Source organism: Rhinichthys klamathensis, unplaced genomic scaffold (genome assembly GCF_029890125.1).
Source record: "Rhinichthys klamathensis goyatoka isolate OS25496 unplaced genomic scaffold, OSU_Roscu_1.1 h1tg000301l_1, whole genome shotgun sequence".
In the NCBI taxonomy this organism is placed as follows: domain Eukaryota; kingdom Metazoa; phylum Chordata; class Actinopteri; order Cypriniformes; family Leuciscidae; genus Rhinichthys; species Rhinichthys klamathensis.
Genome location: NW_026606820.1, coordinates 3,380,730 through 3,397,508, shown reverse-complemented (window position 1 = coordinate 3,397,508; position 16,779 = coordinate 3,380,730). Strand labels below are relative to the sequence as shown.

At 38.4% G+C, this 16,779-nt stretch overlaps 3 protein-coding genes across 7 annotated transcripts in view; 1 reads left to right on the top strand and 2 right to left on the bottom strand.

Annotated features, from left to right (window-relative positions):
* csnk1a1 (casein kinase 1, alpha 1) overlaps positions 1 to 7,448 on the bottom strand; it is a 48,709-nt gene extending 41,261 nt beyond the window's left edge. For 2 of the 4 annotated variants that reach the window (XM_056270325.1, XM_056270326.1), the window contains exons 1-2: positions 6,815 to 7,448; positions 6,370 to 6,476 (exon numbers count right to left, since the gene is read on the bottom strand). In XM_056270325.1, the coding sequence (XP_056126300.1) occupies positions 6,370 to 6,476; positions 6,815 to 6,937 (230 nt within the window). In that variant the 5' untranslated portion in view covers positions 6,938 to 7,448. The remainder of the gene's footprint in view (positions 1 to 6,369; positions 6,477 to 6,814) is intronic. The other 2 variants (XM_056270327.1, XM_056270328.1) reach the window with 1 other exon arrangement.
* A 1,701-nt stretch (positions 7,449 to 9,149) lies between these two features.
* Positions 9,150 to 12,966, top strand: si:ch211-195b11.3 (uncharacterized protein LOC100334344 homolog). 2 transcript variants are annotated; one of them, XM_056270307.1, is made up of 4 exons: positions 9,150 to 9,259; positions 10,034 to 10,056; positions 12,301 to 12,404; positions 12,665 to 12,966. In XM_056270307.1, the coding sequence occupies exons 1-4, from the start codon at positions 9,211 to 9,213 to the stop codon at positions 12,717 to 12,719; spliced, it is 231 nt and encodes a 76-aa protein (XP_056126282.1). In that variant the 5' UTR covers positions 9,150 to 9,210; the 3' UTR covers positions 12,720 to 12,966. The 2 variants fall into 2 exon arrangements, with proteins under 2 accessions (XP_056126282.1, XP_056126283.1); XM_056270308.1 differs by lacking the exon at positions 9,150 to 9,259 and having other exon boundaries at positions 9,964 to 10,056.
* A 505-nt stretch (positions 12,967 to 13,471) lies between these two features.
* On the bottom strand, positions 13,472 to 16,457 carry sil1 (SIL1 nucleotide exchange factor). Its single transcript, XM_056270280.1, has 9 exons — positions 16,166 to 16,457; positions 15,956 to 16,088; positions 15,759 to 15,867; positions 15,575 to 15,680; positions 15,307 to 15,495; positions 15,106 to 15,227; positions 14,666 to 14,762; positions 14,378 to 14,542; positions 13,472 to 13,897 (listed from the first exon to the last, which is right to left on the bottom strand). The coding sequence occupies exons 1-9, from the start codon at positions 16,340 to 16,342 to the stop codon at positions 13,529 to 13,531; spliced, it is 1,467 nt and encodes a 488-aa protein (XP_056126255.1). The 5' UTR covers positions 16,343 to 16,457; the 3' UTR covers positions 13,472 to 13,528.
* Positions 16,458 to 16,779: the final 322 nt, after the last annotated feature.

Below are 16,779 nucleotides of genomic sequence, written 5' to 3'. Positions count from 1 at the left end.
TACACCTGGTCCTTTCACGATCAGATAGCTATGCAATCAGAGAAAACGCATGAAGTGACCAGGTGTGAACAGGCCCTAGGATGCAATCGCATCCATGCGAACCGCTCACAAAGTCAGTGAACAGTTTTGCTAATATTCAGTTTTAGGCATTTTTTAGGATAATTTACAAATGTGTATGTATTTTTCTTAGCGACACCTAGAATACAAAAGCAAAAACAGAAATAGTGAAGATTAGGAAAGTCGTCCCAAAAGTTAAAAGGAAAAATACTGTAACGTATACTACAAGCATAACTTTTTTTTTTTTTTTTTTTAAACCTCATGTTTAACAAGTAGGCCTATACTGTTATTCACAGTGGTTACAGAAGTTCATAGCAACAGTAATTTCTTGCTTACGGAAACTACAGGCCTCTCTATGGGACACTCATTTCCTCTTTTCAAAGCAAAACCAAGGGGAGACTTAAAACATTGTAGTTCGCCTCAACATTTTAAATTCAAACAAGGCAGTTTATTAATCGCAGGGGTGTTGGTGTAAAAGTATGTTTAAATAAAGTGCAGAGACACTTTCTTGTGATCGAGCTTGCATAAAAGACTTTGAAGAGCACACAAAGCTCTTTTCTTTCATTAGCAAAGGCAGTGAGTGGTTTTAGGGAGTGTAGGGGAGGGAGATCTTGTATGGCAGGTTTTCCCAGCTCTAGTAACCAGTGACTGAAACCAGTACTTTTACACATCCTTTCTGCTGGAAACTTTAATTTGTTCATTAAAAACCAGTTAAAGCCAAAAAAGCACAAAAATAAAGATGAGAAACCTACAACCAACATCTTTCCCATTCAATCCAGTAATTATAAACAACCTTCAATTACACGTAGACTGAAAGCAATTGGGTTAAAAGAGGGGAGATTAATGCGCTATGCTTTTTAGTTATAACTAATGGCTGCCTCTATGGTCTTGTCCTTAAAGTCTTCGGTAAATCCATCCAACCATTACAGGGTTTACCTAACTCTTAACTGCATAGGGTTAAATAACAAGCTACGGTCTAAGAGTTCCGATTTCTAATCAGCCAAGCTGCTGTCAGCATGAGATGCCATAGAAATGGACACCTAAATGCAACCTGTAATGGCAGTTCATTGATGGCAAAGGCAGGGCATTCGTATTTATACTACTATTACCTAGGGAAACCTTCTGCAGCCTGGATTAGTTTACTAAATGATATATTACGGTCTACAGTGAAATGAGAAACTAGCGCCTGTTTCTAGTGATGTATGTCTCGAGACCGGTCTTGGTCTCGAGACCGGTCTCGAGACCACTTTTACGTGGTCTCGGTCTTGTCACGGCCTTGACGGTCTTTGGTCTCGGTCTTGCCTTGGTCTCGGACCTCTCGGTCTTGTCTAGGTCTCGCTGTCTCAGACCGACATAGTGGTCAGGGGATTGAGCAATACAATACTACAATATCCACGACGATATCCGCAATGTATTGAAGCGCCCGTCCGAGTGAAGACAGTGCGGTGCGCGCGAGCCACGCGAGAAAACACTGTATCCGCGCCACTGATCGCAGCGGCAACGAGCACTTTGATCACTTGATTTAAAAAACACATATCATGTACAGTTTTTGATATATTAATATTTAGTAAAACACATATCAGTGACATGATGGGTTTTACCTTCATTCAGGAGATTTTGGGTAACTGCACAACTGACAGATGACTTTGAGCGCACCGCCAACGGTGTGTGTGTGTGTGTGTGTGTGTGTGTGTAACCATAGCGACAAAAACGACCAACTTTCGGATCCTGCACTATAGCCTATAATTTCGTTTTTAAAAATATAATTATGTATTTAAAAGTTGCAGAATGGATTCATTTGGAGACTTCGAAATCAGCAGAGATAGGCAGGCAAATGCAAAACAACATTTGACAAGTTATTGCTTAGCTTCAACACTAATGTTTTTTTCCCCTCCGGTCTCGACTTGGTCTCGGTCTTAGTCTCGACTTGGTCTTGGTCTCGACTTGGTCTGTCTTGGTCTTGGTCTTGTCTTGGTCTCGATACCATCTGGTCTTGGTAGTGTCTTGGTCTCGGTTTAGGCGGTCTCGACTACAAGTCTACCTGTTTCACACATACTCTGTGTGCAGTGTGTATACTATGCGGTGCGTATGTAGCCTGGGAAAACCCAGACAACTTCCGGCAAATTTAGATTTGCTCTGAAAGTTAGTCTGGCAAAGAGCTCATTCAAGCCCATTACCAATCCGTCGAAATCGCGGCACCAATCAGAAACATTGGGGTGGGCTTTACACGATGACGACAGCGCAGAGATTTTGAAGCAGATTTTGTAGCCTACATTACAAAGATGGATGCCGCCGTCGAACATCACTCGTTCGAATCCGCTATCGTGTCTGTTTTAAGCGATTTGAACGTTTCCTTTTTGTTAAAAACCGAGCAAAGAACAACACTCGGAGATGTTTTTCCGCCGGTCTGCATTCGTCATCTCCTTCATGGCTCTGATTGGGTTTAGGTCTATCCGCGACGTCCGTTGGTGACGCCCCTCTGGAAATGATTTGTCTATGACGCTTTGCCAGACCATAACTCAGTTACAACTGAGAATGGTCTGGTTTTAACCAGGCTAGTGCGTATGCGGAGCAGCACGCGCTATTGTGCTTTCACATATGCTGCGTTTGCAATGCGTAACTGATCTACGGCTGTACCACAAACAAATTATTTCAAATTACTATTTTTAATATCAGCGTCACCAAAAGCAAATAAATTATAACGCCAGACTATCGATGTAAATGTCTGTTGAGAGAATAATGTTAGAAATCAAACTACCCATTCATTGCATTGCAATAGTTATACTTTGTTCCCTGTATTTATTAGCACAGTCTACAGCAGCGGCGGAGTGATATGTAGTTACCTAGGCAACCGAGAGAGGTAGTGAGAGAGAGGTAGAGAGAGGTAGTGCAGGTAGTCCTGACTGTAGTGCGCTTCGGTTCTGTGTTTACTTTTCGGCGCAGTACTACTAACCGGAGCAAAGTAAAATTCCGCCGCTGCTGAGAAACTTGTTCCTGTAAATGTATTGCGATCATAGAGATGCAAGAGTAGTTTGATTTTTAACATTATTCTCTTAACAGATATTTACATCGATAGTCTGGCGTTATAATTTATTTGCTTTTGGTGTACTGTGGAGTGGGTAAAACTGTTTTTAATGGCAGGCTAGCAGTTACCGTTGACTCGCGCTAGCCTAGCACCGGCGAAATATGCAACTGGAACGACTGGATGAAAATTTTTGAAAACTGTCTCCACTGATAAATAACACTAAGGCTAACTTGGAAATGAGGCCCGATGTCCAAAATCCTGAACCACCCCTTTAACCCTTTAGAGCAATTAGGAAATAAGTGCAAGGGCGAAACATTTCCCCACACAGATTTGGCCATGCAAATCATTGTGGAAAACATGATAGAAATATTAACCATAATAATTATATATTTTAATAGAAATATATTTACAGAAATATGAAAATGTTATTGAAATATTCAATAAATCAATATTGTAATAAATAGGGGTGTAAATATTAATTGATTCATATCGATCCATCGATTATACAGCCGCCGATTCGATGCATCCGCAAGAGAATCGATTAATGTGTTTATTTTGCCGCCTGTCTGTTCACCTGTCTATTTTCAGCATCAGCTACGACATATGCGTACAACCTATTCCTAAGCTGCGGGTGGCGCTAACCTCATTATTGTCTTTTACTTCACACGCGTTACTTACGTTTCACAGTCTATCTATGTTCACACACATTGTTGAGTCTGACTTTAAAGGAGCGATGGAACCGTCAGAGCGAGCTGGCAATGAAAGTGAAATGTTTCACACTCCAGTCGGCATCAAGTCATAGGTGTGGAAGTATTTTGGCTTCAGGAAAACAGATGGAGCAATGGTAAGAGATGTTGCCGTTTGCAAAGAAGACTGCTATAGTGTAACATACACATTATGTGAATAGAATACTGTGGCGAGCAGGACGCGGCCGGCGTGAGAGAACGACGCGAGGCCAGTGGTGTGAGTGTTAATGAACGTCACCTGTGAGGAGCGGAAACAGAAAAAGAGGAGCGACGATGCTGAAGACCAAGAGACCGGTCCGTCTCACAGGTGACGTTCATTAACACTCACACCACCGGCCTCGCGCCATTCTCTCACGTCGGCCGCGTCCTGCTCGCCACAAATGCTGTTTCTGTATTCTCAATAAAAGGCTAAATAATTTATTTATTTTTAAACTTAATAGATATCATGTAAAAATATCTAGTATTGAATCGTATCGAATCACGGGAAATTCTAAAGTATCGAAAATAATCGAATCGTTGGCTTAAAAAAATTGGTATCGAATCGTGATTAAGGCTCCGATTTACACCCCTAGTGATAAAGTTCACACATCGGTGCCTCCAGGTAATGCCAGCCTTTTCCATCGACTATGCCTGCAATAAAGTTACATTTAAATGCATAAATACCACAGTAATTCAGCTTGAGAGAGCCAAGAGGTGAAGGTTCAGAAGATTTAAGCCCTAATCGGATGGGATTAACTTTACAAGAGTAGATGGAGTAATGTAATTTTACCACAGGACATCTGTAATAATAATGGCCAATTCGCACGGGATAAAATATCTCCGTTAAACCAGCAGAAGTAGGAGGGGTAACTCGATTTGCCGTCACCCTCCTGTCTTCATGCGTGTATTACGTTGCTTCCTGATATCACTTGCGCAAACATATAACCTATATTATATATAAAACAGTTACAAGGTCCGGTCTGACGATGTATTAATAAACTTCAGATTGGATTATGTTGGTAATAGGCACTTACCTAACGCTAAAAGATGTTTCGTGCTTTCGATCTTCTTTTTGATCTGAATGGTAGCCTTTGTGGGAAACACTTGAGTTTTGCCAGAGACTTGACCGTCCCACCGCCTAGAACGCAACTGAATGCTTTTTCCTCCATACAAAAAAACGCAGAAAACTACTTTTAAAAAGGAAATGACGGAATATTTACGTACTTACAGCGGGTCTATTCGCACGGGGTTAGTATTACCTGAGATCATTTTTCCAGAAAGTAAAACTCACTGTAATATTTAGTGACATTGTCCGTAATGATTACTTAAATGGCACATTCGGACATAACTAAAATCACTGAGAAGCTCTGGTGATAATTATTTTACCCCAGCTCTCCATGTTAAACTAGTCCCGTCCGAATAGGGCTTAAGACAAACCTGTCTGGGTGCCAGCCAGGGTAATTAACATTAAAATAACGACATTGCTTTTATTTTAAATTTTAATCTTTGTAGCCTATCTTCCATGAAAATGCCATTTAACATCTCAACATCTACCTCAGGGTTGGTAACCTTCTTACAGCAAACTACCATGTTACTTTTAGACAAAAATGATTTACGTTTTATGCCAAGTTATTAGATCGGAGTAGATTTATGAAAGAGTAGGCCCACTAATCCCTCACCCTCTCAAATGTCCCAGGATAAGGGTTAACATACATTTGTTAATATATGACAATACTAAGAGATTAAAAGCCCAACATAATTGCACAAACAGCTAAGGGAAATACAAACTCAACCACCAAGAAACTTTAACCTATAGGGGAATTCTGCACTCAGAATGTGAAATGTATGACGTAATTTACCTTCAACGATAACATCCAAATCAGAAAACGTGTCAGAAGAATAACGTTACGTGACAACCTCTAACGTTACCCATTTTGTGTGAAACCAAATCAGTCACTATGCTTTATTCAAATATACATCTAATTATAAATGTGTTCTAAAACTAATATCAGCGCTCGTTTGGCTCAGTCACCTTGAGAAGAGAGTAGCAGTCGCACTAGGCCCTGAAACTTGTTTTCCCTCATCCGCCATTTTCTGATCGAGAGGGAGGACATGTTGAACAAACACAACAAAAGAGCAGCGGCCATTTCCCACTCGCTCATTACTCATTACTCAGCAACGCACAAACACACACTTCGCGATCAAATCTCATTCATTACACTATAATATTACACATTATACAGAACACAATGTTTATAACGGCACATTTCACCACAGTTTTCATAGAAACGCTAGTGCTAATGACCGGGCTAGTTAGCATGTCGACACTATCGTAAGTAAAAAACGATAAAGAAAAGTATATATACAGAATTAGATCATTTAATAAGAAAAGTATTATGCGTAGAGGTAGATATTATACGTAGATGGACGTGTAAGTTACTTTGTACTCGAGCCGTTACTTTCGATCTCATGCTAAGTCTTTAAACCAGATAAAACTAGTCTAGCTAAGTTACTTTTAATTAAAACTGATAATAATTTCACGTATAAGACATCTGTGCTCACCTGATGTGTGGGATCCCGACTCCTCCCTGGAGAATTTTGTACAACTTGCTTTCATATAGGAGTTGAGGGTGTCTGGCTTTCTGTGATTCCAATTTCACAGCTACCTCCTGAAAATATTCAAAATTAAGTTATATCATTTGTCTGCTAATAGTTATATTTATCTACATATGATTTACAAAGTACTAGAATTTGGTTCAGTATTTGAGAGCACATGATATTTTATTACTTGTTCTGGGAAACCGCAATGATACATCGTTTATTGACTTCCCACAAATAGTAATACCTCCAAGTCATATAAATATTGTAATCTTTCAATACTATATTTTTTGTGGTCATATGAAGTGTCCAGGTAATCAGATGTGATGAGTTGGACATATGTATAAACCCCTCAATCTTCTTATCCCAGTCATTTCAGCACATGAATTAACATCCATTTCATCTTTACCTCGCCATTTGTGATGTTGATTGCCAAATAAATGTCACCGAAGGATCCGGATCCGATTTTACGAACGAGCTTGTATTTTCCACCGACTATAAACTCGGCTTTAGAGCCACTGCTGCTGGCCATGTCCTAAAATCCGAGTTACTCTGAAACTGTGTGAACGGGTGAGGTTTTCAGTCTTCTTCAATCCAGTAGAAACAATGCTAGCTCGCCTAAAACGGGTCTCACTAGCTGTGTCCTTAACTCACAACGCCGAAAAGGAGATGATTACGGACATTGGTTTCAATAGGACTTTTGTTGCCTCGACATTTAAGTAAAAAACAAGGCTATTTCCCCTGAGGTTGAGGATGTTTTTTCTCTCTTGAGCAATTCCCCGAATAGCTGACTAGCAGCTTAGCCTGAAAGGACACGGATGAGTCGATGTCCTCGACGCTCTCTTCGAATCACCTCGCTGTGAGGGGCGATTTTTCTTCTTAAAGAAGCGCTTTCCCGCTTATTCGAACGTACATCAAGGCAACCGACGTTTTAATCTTGAAGAAATTGTGTGAGTCGCTGCTTTCTCTTCAAAGCGCAACCCACTCACTTCGCCATCTTGTCCGTCTCGGGATGAACAGTTTCTGCTGATCTGAGGAGAGGAGCGAGACCGCGCTAAAGCGCGCCGCCGCGGGCAGGGGAGGGGTTCACGCGTGATGTCAGCGAGGCTGCGGGAATGCGCGGTGAGAAACACGAGGGCGCGCAGGAGAATTTGGGGATGTTTTTTGTAAAGTCAGTGCTCTGCTTATGTTCTTTTAAATTAAAGGAGCTGTTTTATATATATAATCAAGAATTATAACACAGAAATTAATACAACTTTTGGTCTGATAATATACATAATAATATAATATGATATATTTATATTTAAATATTCATATACTTATGTCTATTTAAGCATCTTATTAGAAGCATTTATAGGGTTTTTATTTTATATTTGTGTCGTTGGCACCAAGAAAATAATTCACACACGTTCAGTATTTACACGTCTCGCGATGACTGTGCACTAACTCTCGTTAATGACCTGCGCTTCATAGTTCACTGATGCCACCTAGTGAGATTTAATGAGATATGCAGTACATTTTGTCGTCATGTGCTGCTCACCCTCATGATTTTTCAACCCTGTATGTCTTTCTTTCTTCCGGAACACAAAACGAGATTTTAAGGCAGAGCGACTCAGTCACCATTCGTTTTTTATTATGAAAAAAAAGAGATGACATTAAAATAATGGTTACTTTGACCAACCATTCTTAAAATTCTGCTAATCCCTTCAAGTCATAAAGGTTTGGAACAACATGAGAGGGAGTATGATTTTGGATGAACTAGCCTACGCCTTTAAAGGTTTCTCTCAATGAAGTTACTGCACACGTCCCTCTTAATTATAGTTTTAGTTCTGTTTGACTACTCATCAAACTGATGAATTATTAGCTAATCTCCTGATTGAAGGTTTCACGACAAGTTGGACAACAGAATATTTAGGCTTCTTATCATAACTCACTATAAAAAAGCACATTCAGTAAACAAAAGCTTCTCTAAATTGATAGGAGGCCATCAACAACAACAAAAAGCAAATGAGTTATGACTGGATTTGTGAATCCCATGCAGATTTTGAAAACAGGACAGTAAGATGGAAAACAGACATTGTGAAATATTATTACAATTTAAAATGTACAATTTTATTTAAATATATTTTAAAATGTATTAATGGTTAAGCTGAATTTTCAGCATCATTACTCCAGTCCAGTCTACAGTGTCACATGATCACTTCAGAAATCATTCTAATAGGCTGATTTGCTTCTCAAGAAACATATTCAGTAAATGTCTTGTTTTCCAAATCTTCAAATCGTTCTCCAGAGCTTCACATGTAGTCATGATTTATTTTGCCGATGGCCTTATACATTTGGGAATGCTGTTCTTTTGAACTTTCTGTTCATCAAAGAAATGTGTATCAAAATACATGTATCACAGTTTCCACGAAAACATTTTCTGCAACAAACATTCTGAGAAGTTAGACATCCAGCTCTGCTCCTCTCATGGACAAGAGGGGTTTTATGCTTATAAGTATGGCTCTCTTTTGCTATTTCTGTTTAATATAATTGAACAGTTTCTTTAGGATGCAATTTGTTGACAAGGCTTCTCTAATAATATTACAAAACCACAAATAAATGACCTTAGTCCCAAATGCCCTTAGTCATTGTTTGTGGACCCATTACATGAATGTCACCAGTCAGGTTCTTTCTGGGTAGGCAGAGACAATGGGAGGGAGGGAGGAGTGTTTGGTTAATTTCGAAAGCTATAACTACAGAGCCCCGGCTACAAAGATACACCTGCTGAGTTTCCCACTCTCAACTTGCTCAACAACAGTGAACATGAAGTTGGCTATCCTGATCTGCGTTTCTGTTCTCATTTGCCTCTCTGGTAAGTATTAACATTTCCATTTGTTCCTACATAAAAACACTGAACTGTGAATACTGTATGTGGTATAATTATCTTTAAAAAACAAATCCATACTCAGGCTAATGTTGTTGTTTAATATACATCATTGTACACTGACGTGTCATAATAAGCATGTTTGAGATACCCAAAATGTTTTGGTTAACATGCGGATGATGACTTGTAAATTGTTGTTTGCTTTCCTGAAAATCCAGATATGATATGGTTACAGTTTAGAAGATTCAATTTTGTTCTTTAAAGCCATAGGTCTTGATTATTGGCTGACCCAGACAGATCCGTTTTGTGATATTTTGGAATAGGTCCATCCATGTTGTAGAGATCCATGGTTTCTGAAACAGCAACATTTGGACGGATACAACATAATTGTAGCTGGTATAAAGAATATATAAGTTGAGTTGTTGTTATACATTTGGATTCTCTGACCTGAATCTGTTCTGAAGTATTGCTGGAATATCCATTTAATCCATGCAGATACACTCAAAAAACACAGAAGGATGTTGAAATAATTGAAATGTTGATTCTTGTTGAAATGATAAAGATCATAACAGATGGAAAAAAGTGATGACCACATACATAAAGAATCTAGAAGCTATTCAAACAAAACGGTTGAAAAGAAAGAGCAAAACTTGCTGAGTGACTTTTTTTTTTCTTGTACGGAATTTCAACAGGGAAACATGAGTGTCATTCCTCTTTCATTTCTCATAATCATAATATATCTTTTAATACTGTTTTTTACAGCGGCAGAACCACAACCAAGAGAGGTAAGTTATAGTTAAAGTGACATTTTAAAGTTACCAAATAGTAAATACATATATATTTATATATATATATATATATATATATACTGTATGTATATATATATATATTGAAAGAAGTCTATTATGGCTCACCAATGCTGCATTTATTGATCAAAAATACAGTAAAAAGAGGAAAATCGTGAAATATTATTACATTTTAAAATAACAGTTTTCTAGTTTGATATATTTTCAGAGGTGGACAGTAAAAAAGTACATTTAGCCTACTTGAGTATTGTACTTAAAGGTGCTCTATGTAAGTTTTAGCGGCCTCTAGTGGTGATGTTTCAGATTGCAACCAAATTTTACAAGAGCGCTCGTGCTCATAGACAATACCGTCTATTACGCAAATATCTCGGCGAATACTAGACGGATTCGGCGAGCACCGAGCTCGTTGGGACCATCTAGTCGAGCTGAAAAGAACCATATAAGTTCCATAGTTTTTGGTGGTGTTTTCGCGGAGATATTAGCAGAAAATGATCTGGCGCGCAGCAAAATTGCGGCCGCCGGTGACGTCACGATCTCAGAAGAAAATCACTCGTATCTCTGGAACGCAAAGACCCAGAGAGCTCAAATTCAGGGGAGGAGGTCCCAGGGGAACCCTTGCCTGAACGCTAGAGTGGCGGGCCTCGGGGATGCCCCCTACCGGATCGCCGTTCGCTGGGACCCCCGTTTTCGAACGGCTATAACTCTGGGAGCCGGGCGAGTTGGACCTCGGGGGTGGGCTCGTTCGAAAGGCCCCGTCAGGTACTACGAACGATTAGAGTCTTGGGAATATTGATCAAAGATTGACCGAGATATAAGCCGAAAAACGTGCGCCTTTAACCGGACGTAACTCCCTGACCGTCTACAATAGACTGTATATAAGGAGAGAGGCTCGGGAGCACGCATGCACGTCACATCCGTTGGATTTCGCGGTAAATCCGACCCGGAGACTTCACATAGAAATAGGAATACTGGCCTTCAGAGGTAATAGCAAAACTCGACAAGTGGATCATTTTAATGTGTGATTACAACCCCTTCACACACAGGCAATAAAAAAGGATTCATTTTAGTAGAAAAGTTACATAGAGCACCTTTAAGTACACTTGAGAATAATTTTTTCTCAAAACTTTTCACTTTGACTTCACTACATTTGAAAGACAAATATCGTACTTTTTACTCCACTACAATTCTGTCAAGGTCCTTGACGTCAGTCAGGGGATGATTTTGGTTGCAGGGGTTGTATTTTGGTTGGAAAGGAAAGTCGGGTTGACGTCAGAACCATTCAACATCCATTCCTTCTGTTGGTTTCTGACGTCAAACAGATTTTCATTTTCAACCACAATACAATGTCTGTCCAATGTTGGAGATTAATGTCAATCTGGCGTTGGATTCTGACATCAACCTGATTTTCATTTTCAACGTTGGGTTTGGTCTTCTAAATGCGAATTTTGTCATTGTTTTGGAGCACACTAGTTTATAGATAACAGTAAGGCTAACATATTCATAATAAAAGCCAAAAAACTCTAAATAGGGCACTATTTGAGGGAACAGCCATTTGGGTGTCTGAAACCATTGTGGGCGTTATTGAGTGAATTTATTCAATCTCACATTCAATCCCACTACTGGAACTGTGTTCTAGAAATAAATTTGATATTGTTATGAGGGTAGGTAGGCAGGCATAGATTCAGAGGCATAAGTATGACATACAACAATGCAATAATAATAAAACAATGCATTGACATTCACTTTTTACTTCTGATACTTAAGTACTTTTTACTTAAGTAAAAACCTTTCTTTTATACAACTTTTACTTGTAATGGAGTAATATTTGATCAGTAGGCCTAGTATCTATACTTTCACTCAAGTAAGGAAGTTTAATAAATAAATAAAGTTTTCCTTTATCCACCTCTGTATATTTAATTCCTGTGATGGTAAAGCTGCCATTACTTCAGTCTTCAGTATTATTATCAATTTTGAAAGTTGTACTTCTTAATATTTTTGTGGAAACCGTGATAAAAAAAAAAATCTCAAAAGAACAGCATTTATTTGAAATCTTTACTGTCACTTTCGATCAATTTAATGCATCCTTGCTGAATTAAAGTATTGATTTCTTTTAAAAAAAAATCTTATGAACACCAAACTTTTGAACAGTAGTGTATAATCAAGTACAGTGGTAGTAAAGTGTTATGATATGTGGTTTGAATCTCTCTAATATCTCCATAATAGGAAAGCGATACTCCTGATTTTGGATGTACTCGTGAGTACATGCCAGTGTGTGGAGACGATGGTATCACATACTCCAATGAGTGCATGCTACGCTGGGAGAGCAAGTACGTCAGCTGAACATTTATGCAATGTAAATTCAACATTTTGATAAGGCTGAGAGAGCAGATGTGAGAAATCTCAAGCTAGGCCCAGATATCAGATTTGAATCACTTGCCAAGGTTTAGAAAACAGCCATTTTTTGATTTTGAGGACAAAATATTTGACAAAAAAGCAAGAGACCTGTCTTCTTTCAAAACAGTAAACATTCTTGATAGCAATTCTATCAGTATTTGTGCCTCTTCTAACACATATCTTGTCTGTTTAGGTTACGTAACCAGGTCGTCAATGTAAAGCACGAAGGAAAATGTGAAACCCTCTGATTTCACTGCTGTGACAGCTGGCATCCACAATGGCTTTCCATTTAAATACTACAGCAACCAGCATGATTTTCTGTCAAATATTAATCATTATCATATAAGGTCATATGCTATAATTTGGAACATAATCAGACATTGATTTGTTAACATGTAATGTCATACAATAAAACAGTGAAGCATTTAAGAGCTCTATTTTATTACAATCTGATTAAAAAGTATAGTTTCGAATAAACCACATTCAAACTCTGAATTTCTCTTTCTTCCCTCCTTTACGTGATTTTTGTTGCTATCCTTGAAATCACAACAACAGATTTTGTGTAGCACATTTAATTTTTTTCTGTGCCAACTAACTGGGTCAATGACCTGATATAAATTTTTGTTTGGACCAATTAATTCATAAAAAAAAATCAATTCATACAATGAATTGAGTACATATTTTCTTCGATAAACATGTTTTTTTTTTCCCCTGAAATTAATAAAAAAGTTTAAAATAATAGGGTGATACTACGGAATTGTATTAGAATTATGATGAAAAAAGCCTAAATAAATGAAAATAAAACCTGTTAAATACAGTGTGTGTGTGTCAAAATGTATTCTACTTTGGTTACACCATATATTTAAAAAAAATGTATATTAAAAATTTAGTTTTCCTTGTCCTTATTTGTGAACACTTATTTAAAACTACTTGACTCATCTAATTTTGCAAACATTATGCATGGTGCATCACTTGAACTACTTGCCAGGCAAATCCAAAATTCAGCATTCAATTATTTTATTAGTTCTTAATGTTCTAAGAAGACAGCAGTTCCATTTTACACCCGTTGCATTTTTAAGACCATAGAGTCCACAAGTGCCAGGATCTCCCCAAAGTAACCGTCCTGCTCCCCTACGTCCTGCTCTATGAGCACCAGTTCTTGGTATTGTTTTTGCAGTTCACTAAGAGATGCTGTCAATGAGGGATTCTGTTTATACTGAGTGTGACATTGAGCCATCATGGCAAGCAGAGTGCGCAGAGTCTTCTCTCTCCAGTCGTGGTCAGGTGACGCTAAAAGCTCAGGCACCAGCCTGCACCACCCCTGCTCCGCCAACACGGGCAGGAGGGAGACTTCAGCATATTGACGCAAACGTTCCTGGTGAGAGGAATCTGGGATAAGGTCCATTCCCACCTGTGATATCAGCTCCTACAAAACAAAGTATAGTAAATTCTAAGAATAAGCTTGATACATATGGAAATTAGATTTTCAGTTCGCAATGTAAACCTTTTCTAAATAACTACCATTCAAAAGTTTGGGGCTGGTAATAGTTGTTAATATTTTTGTCTCTTGCTCACCAAGGCTGCATTTATTTGATCAAAAATACAGTAAACAGTAATATTGTGAAATATTATTATGATTTTAAATAACTTATTTTAAAATGTAATTTATTGCTGTGATGGCAAAGCTGATTTTTCAGTCTTCAGTGTCACATAATTGGATTGGATTGGATTTGGTGCTGGAGAAACATTTCTTATTATTATCAATGTTGAAAACAGTTGACAGCTGCTTAATATTTTTGTAAATACCATGATATATTTGTTTCAAGATTTTTTGATGAATAGAAATTGACCCCAAAATGTTGCATGGTACTAGTGTAGCAAAGTTTAAACTTGTAAACATATGAACCTTCTCAATGATCATATCGTAGAGAACCGTGATGATTCTCACACGGAGGGCCTCGGCCCCTGGTGTTTGAAACAGTTTGCTAAGCATCTGCACACCTCCAAGCTTCAGAAAGTGACTTTGAGCAAACGGGAAGTGACGCAGTAGTGAGGCCACAGCAAATAACACCTGTATTAAATCAGAATGTCAAAAGTAAGGGATGAATTCATACACATTTAACTATGAAGAAGACAATTTAATTTACTACTCTTATTTAACAGCATAATACCCATGCTTTCTTGTTGGTTTTACCTTTTTCTTAACGGCCATTGGTCGCTGAGTGGCAAGCAATGTCAGCAGTTTCTGTAACGCACCGCCTTCTACTGCCTCAACCTGCACTGATGGATTACTAGAAAAAGGTACATGAAGATGGATTGCATCACTGTAAAGGTAGGGTCACATTACATAACATTATGTGGGTAAAAAAGTTCCACTGTCTATTGTAAAATGTGTAACACAGCTCACACAGAAGTCACTTTCAAACCAAACAGCTTTCTGTTGATCAAGGTGACCAACTTGAACCTGCTGCGAAATCTGTGTGGGGAAATCGTTCACCCTTATGCAAAATTGCATGCGTGGATTCCTATTAAAATGACTGGATTTGACCGCAAAAGTTCACTGAACAAAGTTAAATGTGACTGCACATTAAATCATGTGTAGGCAGCAATTTTGCTCGAGAGAATGCCATTTACCTTGAAACAGCAGATCCGAGCACAAACGCAGCACTCTCCTGGAGTCTAATGTCTGTACCGTTTAAAGCATTTATAACCAATTGCATTCCTTCCATGGACACCAAATTTCGGGCATTATCTACCTTTATGAAAAAACAATGAGTTTCAAAGACTTTGAAAAAATGTGGACGCAAACTTTCATATTTGTAATTAAAGCATTACCTGGTGCACAAGGTATTCCAGGTCAAGAAGAGCTGTGACTTTTTCGTCAGTTGTGCTGTTAGTATTATTGAATTGGTTTAAAAGTTTCCTCATAACTTGAACATCTGTCTCTACAAGCATGTCGAGTGCCTCCATGTCTTTTTTCAGCTCTTCGATGGGGCGAAATTGGGCCCTCACCGCATCTTCCTCCTATGTTCGAACATCTTGATTAAAAAAACTCAATAAGCAACGCAAAAAAGGGGTTAGAGAACAACTGAAATGAACATACTTGTTTTGTGTCTACAGGATCATCCATTCCTTCTTTAATTTTTTTCAGAGCCTCTTTCAACTCCTCAGCTGTGTATGAAGGGCCATGCATGTTCATCATGCCTTGCCTGCACCACAGAGGGTAAAAAACATAACTATATGACACAGTATTTACTGTAGAATACTTTTTTCTTCTATTACTATACCCATTTCCATCACTCCAGTATTTGAGACCTTCCTCCTCTCCCATCTTGACCTCTCTGTGGCCAGTCTGAAGATTCAGTCTGACATGAGAGCCTGCTGGTACTGCATGACCTAAATTGAATAACAGATAAATATGGAATTGGTCTGTTAATCATTTATTTATTTACAAACACAACTGTCAGCATGGGAATATAGCCACCTGGTTTGAGAGTTTGCCACTTGTCTGTAGGTCTAAACACCTCCAGATTTTCAGGATCCTCATTCTCTAACTGTGTTTCTTCTCCCTTGCTATGATCACCTGAACCTTCTTTGATAGACAGGGCTGTTGGAGACTACAGAGCCAAAAATTATACTGTTGTTAAAGTATTAGAATAAAATAAATACTAAAATATGAAACAGCAGTACTCACCTTCACATTGTGGGCAGATATGAGATGAAGACTGAAAAGCCAAAAAGTGATTGCCACTCCAAGTTTCATACTCCACTTGTTTTGCATTTTAAGTTTGGTCATTATCTTTCGACGAAGAAAACGCAATATGTGTGCAGTTAAAATATAAAAATAACCTGATAAACAATCATACGTCATCCATTGCCAGGAGACCAGCCGAACCTAAAATCCATTCCCAAACTATTACCAAATTAACTCATTCTGGATTTGCCCATTCTACCGTAAACATCTAAATATATTTGAATTACCGGTAATCTGTTAACGTACTGAGTTAAGCGGTTGTATCGTCCAGCAAGAAACAACTAGAAACCATGTGTATTTCCGCAGTCTATCTGAACGATGAACGTGAACCAATCAGATAAAAGCAAGTGTATGTTTCGGAGAACGTCACTCTTTCTGGTCGCGGTGATTGGCTGCAAGAAGATGCACGCTTTCATGACGTTATAAAATGTGATTTAAACTTTTCGTTGAAAGATATATTTCCAGGAGTGACTATGCTATTGATCTTGTTAATTTCTTTGTGTTGCATTGTACATTTTTTATTCACAAAAACAAATTTCTCAATACTTTGTCTA